The 12,245-nt window shown below is 40.3% G+C and overlaps 1 protein-coding gene across 1 annotated transcript; it reads right to left on the bottom strand.

Moving 5' to 3' along the window:
* Positions 1-4,456: 4,456 nt before the first annotated feature.
* Positions 4,457-11,923, bottom strand: dll4 (delta-like 4 (Drosophila)). Its single transcript, XM_048206582.1, has 11 exons — positions 11,382-11,923; positions 10,983-11,243; positions 10,602-10,659; positions 9,690-9,953; positions 7,899-7,959; positions 7,464-7,594; positions 7,099-7,268; positions 6,481-6,700; positions 5,624-6,344; positions 5,031-5,139; positions 4,457-4,747 (listed from the first exon to the last, which is right to left on the bottom strand). Exons 1-11 carry the CDS (start codon positions 11,433-11,435, stop codon positions 4,742-4,744), a joined length of 2,055 nt encoding a protein of 684 aa, XP_048062539.1. The 5' UTR covers positions 11,436-11,923; the 3' UTR covers positions 4,457-4,741.
* Between the last annotated feature and the right edge of the window lie 322 nt (positions 11,924-12,245).

Genomic DNA, 12,245 nt, shown 5'->3' with positions numbered 1-12,245 from the left:
TCTTAGCAAAACAAATATTTATGTACTAACCTATTTTCTGTGTGGATGATTCAGTGTTATTAGTACATTAATGTTTTTGCGTAATACAGAGTCATTCTTAGGTATTTGACCAGTCAGCATCATCAAACTAGGAAATCAGACAGGACAGACTTGTGATCTCAGTAACGTCACAGTTCCTTTATCAGCCCTGCTTGGGAATTGCTTTTTAGGTTGAGAAATTTGATCAGCCCACATCCGAAGCCATTAGACTACCACACTTGGCAATGAGGATGGTGGTATTTTTCTAATTTCAACAGAAAGGATAGGCTATATTTTAATATTAACCTATTTTATTTCCAACAAGCCTTTTTGTAATAATTTCCATGCAAATTAAACACTGAATGTCATAAGAATTAGATGAGGGAAAATATCATATTTTCTTGTAAAAAGTTCAATTTCGGTTGATAAACAAATCACCCCTCTGCCCCTGCCACCCCTGGACATTTCCTTGTAGTATAGCTTAGGCTTTTCTTTGGTTAAAATAGGATTATCTATAAATAGAGGTATTAGCTGGCATCATAAGATACAAGCACATGTAAGCTCCTTAAAAGACTGCATGATGCACAAGCCTTTCTCTGCCTATAGCTCAGGCAGACGGGGGAGCTCCAGTGACCAGACCTTTCACGGGACAGCCTGTTTACTTTCTCTAGCGCAGTAACCTTAGGTGCGGGTACACTAGGCCTCCGCTGACCTTATATGAATGACAAATGCAGAATGGAAAGAGGGTCATGTGAATCGCACATGTGTTGTACTTAACTTTTTTTTGCTTGTTTCTTTTTAAAACATTTCTTAAAGCTTACTGTTGCTCAAATTCCTGAAACAATTTATTAGCATAATTAATTGGATGTGAATCTTATTAACCATAATTTTGCTGTAATTGATATGTGATTTGACAATGTGAATTATTTTAAATGTATGACAGTTGGAGCTTCATGCTTCTTAGGTTGGCTGTCGTGCAAGTTTGACGTTGTGTTGAAGACCAGTTTAACTAGTTTCAGCTAGTCAGAAACATACTGTTGTCAAATGTAATAAAAAAAACCCCACATATGTCCTGTACAGAATGGGCCCGACATAGGGTGGTGACCAAGAAATCTGCACCCAAAATAAACAGACCCAGAAAATCTAAGAGAAAACACATTCCCATGCCCCATGCACACATATAGTGTACTTAAACATTCTTCCTGCCATACATGATAAAATGTAGTAAACGTTTCAGACATGTTGGTGTATTTAATACATTTTTTTTTTCTTTACTTTGGCTCACTGATAGATGAGAATGTTTGGTAATTATATATTTATTTTGATCATTTTTTTTTTGTCATTTGACCATTTTTTCCTCTTTTTTTTCATTTAAATGTGTTATCTTAAAAGGGATAGTTTAGCCAAAAATGGAAATTCTGCCATCATGTACTCACCCTTATGTCATTTATACCTGTATGTTTTTTTTTAATTCTGTGGAACACATGAAAAGATATTTTAAAAAATATTTATTAAAAATATTTAAAAGAATGTTCCAATCAGTCCATACAGTGAAGGTGAATGGGGTCCAAAACAACAATGGTTTAGAACGACATGAAGGCGAGGTGACATTTTTGGGGGAACTATCTTTTTATTACATATAAATCACTTGATAATTGCTTGCTTGACCTTGTAAATGTTCAATTGTTATATTTGTTACATGGTAAAATAATTAAAAATTTCACAAAATTTATCCTATAAAAGAGACATTCAAGGACAGACAGACAACAAAATGATTTTTTTTTTTTTTTTTTAAATTAAAACCTTTAGCGTGTGTTGCTGTACAAACCGCATGGGCATTTTAGCGACATCTAGTGTTAGTGAAGGAAAATTGCAGATGGAGAGCCTCTGGGTGTCTGGCTCATGATGGCTGTTTTTTGGACATGTGTTTTAAATGGTAAATTTTAGTATTGCATTTGAACTCCCTTTTAGGATGCATTGATGTGTGATTTCAGGTTCAGAAAAAGTTCATTTGTGTTTACCTGCGTTACTCTTTTGACTGCACATGGCTGACCGTGTCAAAATCTAATGAATGTTTAGCATCCTCCTATCAAGGATGTTTTTAAATTCCACAGCCCAGATTTCAAAATACTCTTGAAATGAAATCAATAGTCTTGATTTGATGCCCTCCCCCTCCCTTTTTGTTTGTTATGAGCTTGTTTCCTGAAACTTTGGGGATCCGTACAAAAATACAGAATGGAGAAAGAAAGAGATGCGTGAGAAAAGCGTTTGGCCAGTGCCGGCATGTTCTGCATTTTTTAATCAGACAGGAAAAAGGAAATGATGTCACTGGGTCACAAACAGGATGCAGTGATTATAACACAATGAGAATGCCTGGCCATGCGATTTAGACCCAGAGGCCAGAGAGCAATGCACACACACACACACACACACACACACTTGCAGTTGTGGCAGGAGGGTTTCGAGTAACAGGTTGCATTGAAAACGTTTTAGCATAAGACTAATTGCTGTGATAACAAGTGTTTAATGCTCCGGCTGCTGACGGAAATTCTCTCGGAACCTTTCCGAAATGTGTTTATTCTTCCTAAGTGTCCTTTTGACCCAAGCACAGACGCAAAGACAAGGATGCTTAGATGACATGGATGAACAGGATGTGTGTGTGGAGTGTGTTTGCGTGGCATATATTTGTTGTCATTTGTTGATTATGTTACTGTCAGGAATGGAAAGAAACCCGGGCTTGACCTCCCGGACAACCATTTCTGTTTTAGTACTTAGTTAAACTCAAAAACGCATCTCCTGCATGGCCCTCTGGTGCCTTGCATGGGGTCTTGTAATGTTGATTTTGGCCAGGGTGGTGAATTATTTGGGAGGAACTGATGGGAAGGATGAATCTCAGAGCTGAACATCGAATGCTAGTCCAAATTGCCTTATTTTTATGACGTATATCACCTAAATTCCCGATCAAGCCTCACAGATGACCTTTGCACACTTTATGTGATCTTGTATAGCCTGTTCTGCTCTGGGAGGCAGATAAAGTCTTTGATTATTTCATTATTTTTTTAATAAGAACCTTGCTTTTTCCTATTCTTTCTGTGTTTGGAGAGCATAATGCCACTGAAATCCGTCTGTGGGCACCAAGGCCACGTGCGCAGCTCCGGCTGATTCTTTTGTTGGGGATGGAGATGTCTCCTTCAGCCCTGAAGGCGAGGCTGAGGCCCTCGGAGCTGGAACTCGTTTGTGTCTGTAAATAAGTGTGTGTGTTTTCTTAATGGGTGCTCTGCTGAGCAGCGCCATGATGAACCTGGTGAGAGGGGCGGCATATGCCGCTGTTTTTATGGCAGGGCAAGGTTGCACCCTGGGGCATCTGTTTCGGTTTTCTGAGGAGGGGCCGCTCCTCTGTCGTTTGCGCTCTTCGCCTGTCTTTGTTTCAGAATTTCCAGCTCAAGGGGCCTGTATCCGAGGCAACGGATTTAAATTTCAAGCCAATTTACAACTGGGGAAGGGGAAGGAGGGGGTTGTGAATTTTTTTTATTTTTTTTCAGGATTGAGAAAAAATACTTCATGGAGATGTAAAAAATGGCACATTTGTAACCTTTATAAGAGAAAATAAAAGTAAACCGTTAAATGAACCGTTGAGTGAACATTTTCATTCCCTTTCCACTCACTATTATATGAAACGTAAGTGTGAATAAATATATGTGGAAAAAATAGCAAAAAATAGCTTGAAGGAATTAACTTTTTATTCTTCAGATGTTTGGTTTCTTATAAATATGCATTATATACAAAATAATAGTATAAAACATATAAAGAGCAGTGTGTCATTATTAAATTAACTCTGGAAATAATCACTTTTTAAAAAATTACATTATTGGTTCTGTATTCTCAAAACTAATTATAGGCAGTCAGTGGTGAGCAGTTTTTTCTGTTTTTGTCCATTTCTTGTCTTGTACTCATGGGCCGTGTTGCATAAAAGAAGTCAATTGAACTTCTTGGATCTTGCTGGCACAGTTTTGCTTATTACGGTTCTGTAGATTATTTTTCTTCTTCTTTTTTTCCCGTGTTGATCAAAATCTCAAAAACAATCCAAGAAGACCCTGGGCAAAAACATAGCACTCTATTTAATTCTTTTAAGGCTTTTTCGTGAATTTTCAGCTGCTTATTGTAGAGAGGAGAGCAAAACAGTCTTTTTTATATGATTGATGTAAGCATTTTTCTTCTCAGACATTCATAACGCTCATCATTGATTTGTATGGGTAAGCTCTGATTGGTGCTCCCCTCCTCGTTCTTGCATAGCTGGCAATGCTGGTTGAAGGTTTGGAAGTCCCTGGCACCTTCTATTGATTACTTGGCGGACGACGAGTCCATGATTACCGCAAAAGGATCTTTTTAACTGTGTTTTCTTTTTTTTTCTTTTTTCTTTTTTTTTTTTTGAAGTCCCTTTTTCCTTTCAGCCCACGGGGGAAAAAAAACATACCGTAGCAGAAGAGTTCAGAAATCATCCAGGACTGTACACATTTGTACACAAACACTTCTTCAACATAAAACTAAACTATTGCATTCGATGAGCAGGACTCTGCTCTCTCCAGTTTCTCAAGTTTCTCAGTGCAGCAGTGGATGTCGATATAAATCTCCAGTCTCTAAGTATTTTTGTAAACAATCCAGAAAAAAGATTTTACTTTGATTGTGTTTTTGTCTCCTCTCTTCATAGACATCAGCCTGTAATTTATACCTGCAGAAAGAGCAAAAAAGAGGCTTAGATTATGCTTCAGAATAGGTACCGTAATAACATCATAGTTTCATAACAACTCGAAGCGCATACGGTAGAATTCAATTTACAATTTCTAGTGGACTAATTAGCGACACATTCATCACTTTACTTTCATCATTAAGCGAGCCTCTGTTCAGTAGGCTTCATTAGTAGACACTGACAGAATGATAAAACGGTGAACATGGCCAGCAGATCCCTGCTTGAAACATGCAGACATATTAAGAAATGAACTGATCCTCCTTACCTCAGTTGCTATGACACATTCACTCCTCTCCTCTGCTATTACAAACACAGACTGGTACATGGAGTCCCTTGGGGAACATATCGTTGATATCCTACACTCTGGCTTTTCCCTGCACACACAAATCACGCTTCATGTTAACACAAAGTAAAAGCACATGGGGCAGCTATTTATTGTGCGGAGATGGGGGTGAAAGCGCTCGGCTCATTTTTTCACTTTATAGCGTTTTGTTCTTTTGCTTTGTTTACAGAGGCTGATGTAAGAAAATCCTTGTAAGAGTAAAAAGCGCTTTTGTTGTGTGGTCCAAATCAATAAAAATCTTTTAATGGGGTAAAAAGGCTTCTTGCTGTCAATGCCTTTGGGTCTGAGTGTAAAATCTGTGTTTGAGCGTGTAAATGTGTTGCGGTTGTGGATATCGGGGTTTAACTTCTCTTAGCCAGTATTGATGTTCCTATTACGGTCATCAAGCGAGCGCTAAGTGCAAAGGTTAACATACTGGGAGGCACGCTAATGGAGCATGACCTCAGCATAATAAAGCAAATTCAATCCATCCAAACACCTCTATTTGTCAAAGTGACGTGAAATCCATTTCTTACCTGTACATTCTACTCAATGGTATTTTCTCTTCTAAACACTTTTCGTATTTATGACTTTTGTCCTCTTGGGATACGATGTCCTTGAACTCTTTCGATGAATTGTAGTCCAAGTGGCAGTTCTTGTGTATGTAATTCGATTTGTCAGGTGCGCAGTCCACCTCTAGGCTGACCTGCTTATTAGTGTTCTTCAGCTGTGAGGTGGGGATCAAGTTGTCTCTTTGTGATTCCGACATGTTGTTCATTGCCTCGCCTCGAGTCCTTTCTCCAGATGCCTGCCTGTGAATGTGGCGCAGGGCAATGACCACCATGCAGAGCAGAACCACGAGAGCCACCAAACCCACGGCCAAAGAGACCGCGGCCCACTGGAAGGAGTCTTGAGGATCTACTTTGGCCACGGGAGCTGTGACCGAGTAGTATTCGCAGTGGGGTCCGGAGAATCCGCTGGGACAGAAGCAGGCAGGCGGGTTCCCTGGGATGCCCACGCAGGAGCCGCCGTTGAGGCAGGGTCTAGACGAGCAGGCGTTGGAGGGCCGGTCGCAGTTACGGCCTTCGTATCCCGGGGCACAGGAGCAGACGTAGTCGTTGATGCGGTCGTAGCACGTGCCGCCGTTAGCGCAGGGGTTGTTCGCGCAGTCGTTGATGTTGATCTCGCAGCGCTGGCCGGTGAAGCCCGCTCGACAGCTACACATGCGAACGCCCCCCAGGACCACACACAAGCCATCTGTGGATCGTTGGCACAGGTGTCAATGACTAAATATACCTACATATGCATGCATACACACACACATCTGGATCTCTAGATCCAAAACACACTGCATGAATTTACTGTTAGAGGCAGAAAAGGTACTTTGACGTACCATTGGCACACGGCAGAGTCGTGCATTTGTCCACTCTTCTTTCGCAGTTGAGACCCGTGTAGCCTCTGGGACAGTCACACGCATAGCTGCGCCCGTTGTCCTTCTCGTGGCATCTGCCGCCATGAAAGCACGGAGAGTCTGCGCAGGTGAGCAGACTGTGTTCACAGTGAGTTCCCTCAAAGCCAGGCAGACAGGTGCAGACGTAACCTTTATCAAGATCCTATAGGGCGAGAAAGGAAGCAGATGTTTCAGAGAGATATTTATGGACTCATTTGCATTGTTTCACGTTTGTACAATAATTCTGGATGTTAAGAAAGAGGCTTTTCAAAGGATGCAGGGATCCATTAATAAGATCATAACATGATTGAGCCTGAGGTTTTTATACACACCATTAATGATTATTCTGAGATGGCCACATAATAAAAGTCTGTTCAATTCATTTGTGCTAATCCTAATCCAAATTGGTGCACATTACAGTAAAAAAAAAAAAAAAAAAAAAAAACATTAAACCCATGCATGTGGTTTTAATGAAATTCGTATTTTCAGATGGAGTCAGCATCCCTCAGTGGCAGTAAAAACATGAAGGTTTTGGCACATTTCAACATAATAATGACTCACCGAGCAAAGACCTCCATTCTTGCATGGGCTGCTGTCACACTCTCGCACTTCAAGCTCGCAATTGACCCCGGTGAATCCAGGCCGACAGGTGCAGGTGTAACTGCCCTGACCTGTATTCATACATGTGGCTCCGTTCACACATGGCTTGTGATGTGTGCAAAAATTCAAATCTGTTTTGAAAGAAATAATAAAACATGTCATATTTTTTTAACATCAAGTTATGTTTTTCCATGTTTCAGTCACAGATCTACTTGTTCTAGCAAAGAACTGCTTTAAGTTATATTATTATGAGTACTATGACACTGAGGTCCGTAACGAGTTAGATAATAAGTCAGCTACTGTAACTGTTTAGGGTTTAGTCTTACCTTGGTCACAGAACAGTCCACCCCAGCCCTCTTTACAGTTGCACTGCCACGGCTGTTGACAGGTGCCGTGTTTACAGGCTGGATATTTTCTACACTCTGTACAAAGTTTACCCTGCCATCCCTCTCTGCACCTGCAATACACAAATACACTATATGAGAAACATGGTTCAGAACAAATATTGTTTTTAAGCGAGACTAAACTAGATATTCACATGTTATTTTTCCATCAAACCAGTTGCTAAAAACTCATTTAATGACAAAAGCTGAAAAACAATGTGTTGTATTTTAACACTTATTCTGTATGTGGGTCAGAAAATTACAACAGGGCAAATACTATATTAAAAGTATGTATGCACGGACACGGATCAAGAGGAATATTAGATCTGAAAGTGATCGAGATATTCCACACTTCATACACAACCCATGTATACTTACACACACTCTCCAGGTTTGGAGCAATTGCCATTCGCCTCACTGCACCCCTCCAGACAGATCGCTGCATTTAAAAAAGAAGAAGAAAAAATAGCTCTTGTTAGTAAAGGGCCATGGGTTTACAATAGTTTTGCAAATTTATGTCAGCTTAATAAAGGTGAAATATGTCATTTTTTCCCATGTTAAATAATCCATCCTATACCAGCTAAATACGAATTGATAATAAGTAAGTCTTTGAGAGGTTGATTCTTCAAAAATTGTACCAAAAAACTGTTTTTTTGAACTTATCTCATCCAGTCTAAATAACAATGTTGGCTTAGCCAGGTTTGGGCAGCTTGTTTGGACCAATGTAAGACAGGGGAAGTGCTCAGGAAACTTATTTTTGCCATTCTGTCTGGTGGCAGTAGTGACACAAAAAAACACACTTCATCTAAAGATTAACCTTCACATTTAAAGTTGAAGATGTAATATAGCGCTGAGCTTTAAATGAATACGTGTGACGGATTCATTCTGTGCATTAAGCTATGTTGCAGCTGAATGAAAAACAGAAATGTTAGAAACAGGTATCTATCCATTTCCAAGATTTGAGTCCAACAGTAGCATTGTGGCTTTATCTTATTATCAGCTGCTCTTGTAAATTTAAGTTTAGTACTTGTCTATTATCAGCATAGAGCATGGCCCTTGTCCAAATAAATATCTTTCACTGCAGGCAATTGTAAAGAACCTGTCTAACGAGGTCACTGCTATGGATGCGGTTAATTTACTGTTGCTTGTGTTGAGCTGCTTGTCTATGACATTGATTTTGAGCGGGTACCCGACCAGCACTGAACTGCTGGTTAGACCGCAGCAGATGCTCTATCCCAATAACGGACAGCTGCCCCTATTGTTGTTTGTAGTCTCCGAACCATATTTGCAGCTGCTACGCTGGAGCGCAACAATGGGGACTACAATTTCGTGGCGCGTGGCGGATAATAATGGCGCGATTAACCCGGCGCGTGCTTGCCATGACGCTCGTGTAGGATTAAATTACCAAGCACCCGCGCTTAGAGTATACACAAACTGTGTCAGCGCCCTGATCAACAGCGTGAATTGTCAGAGAAACTACAACGGTTTACACCGAAAAAGCAGAAAGCAGTACACGCAAGACTCAAATTAATAGTCATACGGCCGGGCAAACATTCGCGTTTTGTTAAACACATAACCACCTCAGCGCGCTGTTTGTATTTACTGCTGCTCATCTTTTGACGACCAAAAGAAGTCAAACCTCAAAAGGTTGCGGGTCTTAAAGGTACATTTATCTTTTACATTCGTTTCAAAATCATGTTTCATTCACCAAAAAAAAAAAAAAAAAAAATTATATTACAAGTTAGTCAAAGCGCCTATTTTCACCTCACGGACGCTCACAAACAGTGTCTCCTGAAGTGGTAACCATAGCAACAGTAAGATACTTGAGGATCATCATGTTAAATGTTTAACATTGCACGTTACATTTTTGCTAATTTAAACATTTATTTACACTAAATTGTATTATCAGTTAACTATAGATTTGCATATTTTGTTTAACAGGGTGTATTCCTAAAATATCCTATAAAAATTCCTTTTAAAATGTAGACCCAAGTCATTGTAATTTTCACAGTGCAGCGAGGCCTTATCTAAGGGTTCACAGACTAACATCACTCAGACATGCTCTAACAGTTTTGTTCCATGTGAATTAGTGGGATGAGCATGACATAAGGCTCACACCTAAGCAAAGCCTCACTCTTCAAGAGTGGATTGTGATCTCTGATTGCTTACGTTCTTCGCAGTACTCCCCCTTCCAGCCAGGGAGACAGGATAACTGCCCATCTGGGTTGCAGGTGTAGTGGCCAAAACGGTCGTCCCTGGGCGTGCATTTTTTGGAACAACTGTCGCCGTAGTAATTTTCATTGCAGATGAACCGGTAAGAATACCTTAGCTCCGTCTGCTTCCAGCTTTGAACATCATGAGACCAATCAGCCCCTACTTCCAACTTTCTCTGGATGGCAAAAAAGCTTATCTGCAAGTCGGGGTTGTATGTGTCTGTAAAAAAAGAGGAGAAGATTCTGATTAGGCCGTTGCTACGTTATTATTTGATTTCTTGATTTAAATGTTTTTTTTTTGTTTTGTTTTTTTTCTCAGTAAAAGTTTAAATTAAGTATAGGATAGAGTATGGTATTATATTTTGCTTATTTGTTTTTTGAAAATGTCTTCAAAAGAACAAAATATAGACTAAGTTTAACTTCTGGGAAGCTGACACATTTGGAGTAAAACTTATGTTTAAATTTCCTCTTCCTTTGAGTTAAGCAAAATATTCCCATGGTATTATCCCATTCTAAAGGGCGGGACAGACAAAGGTGTAAAATACAGGAAAATGCAGTCGGATGGTTTTGGCAAGCGCTGTGTATTCTCACCAAAGCCCACTGCGCTTTCCCACGCCAAAAATAAACCAAAGGAAGTTCAATTGTGTTCGAGCATGAGAATGCAAAGGTGTTTGAAGCAATGGGAAAATCCATTACAAATGTACAATTTTTAAATGAACATGTTTTTCTTAAGAGTTGGGTGCAGTGTGTCATTCAAGTTTTTAGTAAACAAAAATGTAACCTTCTAAAGAAAAGTAGATGCTTGAAATTCTGTATATATGTGCAATATCGAAGTGTCGCCCTCTAGTGGAAAAAAACCGTATCTTACCTACAGGTAGATCCGCGTAAGGTGAGTGCCAGGCCTCAATAATCAATGAAAATGATCCCTGAGAGGAAAGAGAAATTTAGATTTAAACCTTTTAATAACCGCAACACAAGATTACACAGATAATTAAAACACAGTAGGGTGTGTATGAATAATAATAGGCTAATTACATGCATTATAAAAAAGTTTAAGAAGCAGAAATAAATGAATAACAGTACTTAAAGTGATCAAACTGCTGATTAATGTGGTTGTTAGTAGGCTACACACACGTTAAACCTGGCTGCATTACAAACTGTTGCTATCCCAATACTGGAACACAAACACAAACGCAATGCCTTCTGTTTTCGATCATATCCAATCAAAAGAAGTTGCATTTGAGCTTACCGGCCAGCCAAAGTTGAACGGCAGTCGAATTGGTGTGCTGAAAGAGCCACCTCCCATGATACTGAACGAGTTTGTCCCCAGCACTGGCGTTATGGCACTTCCAAAGATACAGTCACCTGGAGACACGACCACCTGGTAGTTTTTTAGGCAAACTTTGAAGAAAGTCCTGCAGTCAGGCTTGCATAAATTGCCATTTGCGAGCAAGCCTTTGAAATTTTTGAATTCGTGAAGGTCGAGTTCGAAAACACCAGATCCAAATATCTGAAGGGAAAAATGACATGCATTACAACATTGCACTGCAAACACTGGCTTACCTACAAAAGTGCTCTCTGTACTCGAGAGACAACTGAGAGGAACGGGTCCTGCTGACTTTCCACAGGACCGACTATGGATGTTTACCTGCGTCAAAACGGTCGTGAAAAATGCGATGAGAAAGGTGAGCCAAGCTGCCATGCTTTTCGATTCTCCTGGGCAGCCGCGTCACCCACGATTATATTCCCCGAAAGAGCCTATTCCAATGCAAAAGGGTGCAATGAAAACAAATGCCGAAGAGTAAAAAGGTATATCCCGCTGCGCGTCCACGATGCACGTCACTTCAGTGTGCAGGAGCACGTCAAATTTCCAGGTTATCCAAAAGGTGAAGGTGAAACTGGAAAATCAGCATCCAGTCTTATTCCTCTTCGGCTCAAGATATCCACGGAGCATGTTTAGTATTCCACAGTGAGCACACCGATGTGTTTAGTGTCAATGGTAATGTCTTGTTTTGGTTCTAAACTTTGTGCGTCAGCATTGCGCCGTTGGGTATCCTCGCGCTTCTCGTGTAATTCGTGAATGAAGACTTGTTTCTTGCGTCCCGCAGTATTTATACTGGCTTTGTGTCCGCGCTGCTCATTATATAAACTGTCTATCACTAAACGCCGCCCACTTTATATACTCAGCCCCCCTCTCTCGACAACAATGATATCCACATTTAATACCCACCACTACGCGGATGATGACCAATTGAGCGCGAGTGATTATTAACAAGCCCAGCATCTGTTGGCATATTTAAAGCAGGCACGATTAAATACTGATCATTTCACACCGTGCAATTTTCCCCTTATCGAAAACGGAGGAAACTTCGCACTACGTACAGCCTGTTACTTCTCGTTTGTCCCCGTTCCAGTCAATTGCGCGGGTAATTATATTACATCACTGAAAGCGTGCACGGTCAGTGCAGGGTCATATTGCCTATCTTACCTGATGTTCCATCCGACCTAGAGC

Source organism: Megalobrama amblycephala, linkage group LG11 (assembly GCF_018812025.1).
Source record: "Megalobrama amblycephala isolate DHTTF-2021 linkage group LG11, ASM1881202v1, whole genome shotgun sequence".
NCBI classification, from domain to species: Eukaryota; Metazoa; Chordata; class Actinopteri; order Cypriniformes; family Xenocyprididae; genus Megalobrama; species Megalobrama amblycephala.
Note: the sequence above shows the minus strand (reverse complement) of the source record. Positions and strands in the feature narration are given on the sequence as shown.

Bases quoted from the DNA above. Each gene is read 5' to 3' on its own strand.
- dll4 (XM_048206582.1), bottom strand. From the start codon at position 11,435: ATGGCAGCTTGGCTCACCTTTCTCATCGCATTTTTCACGACCGTTTTG. The intron at 11,244-11,381 runs GTAAACATCCAT...TTTTCCCTTCAG, and splicing joins TCACGACCGTTTTGACGCAG to ATATTTGGATCTGGTGTTTT. The intron at 7,269-7,463 runs GTAAGACTAAAC...CTTTCAAAACAG, and splicing joins TGGACTGTTCTGTGACCAAG to ATTTGAATTTTTGCACACAT.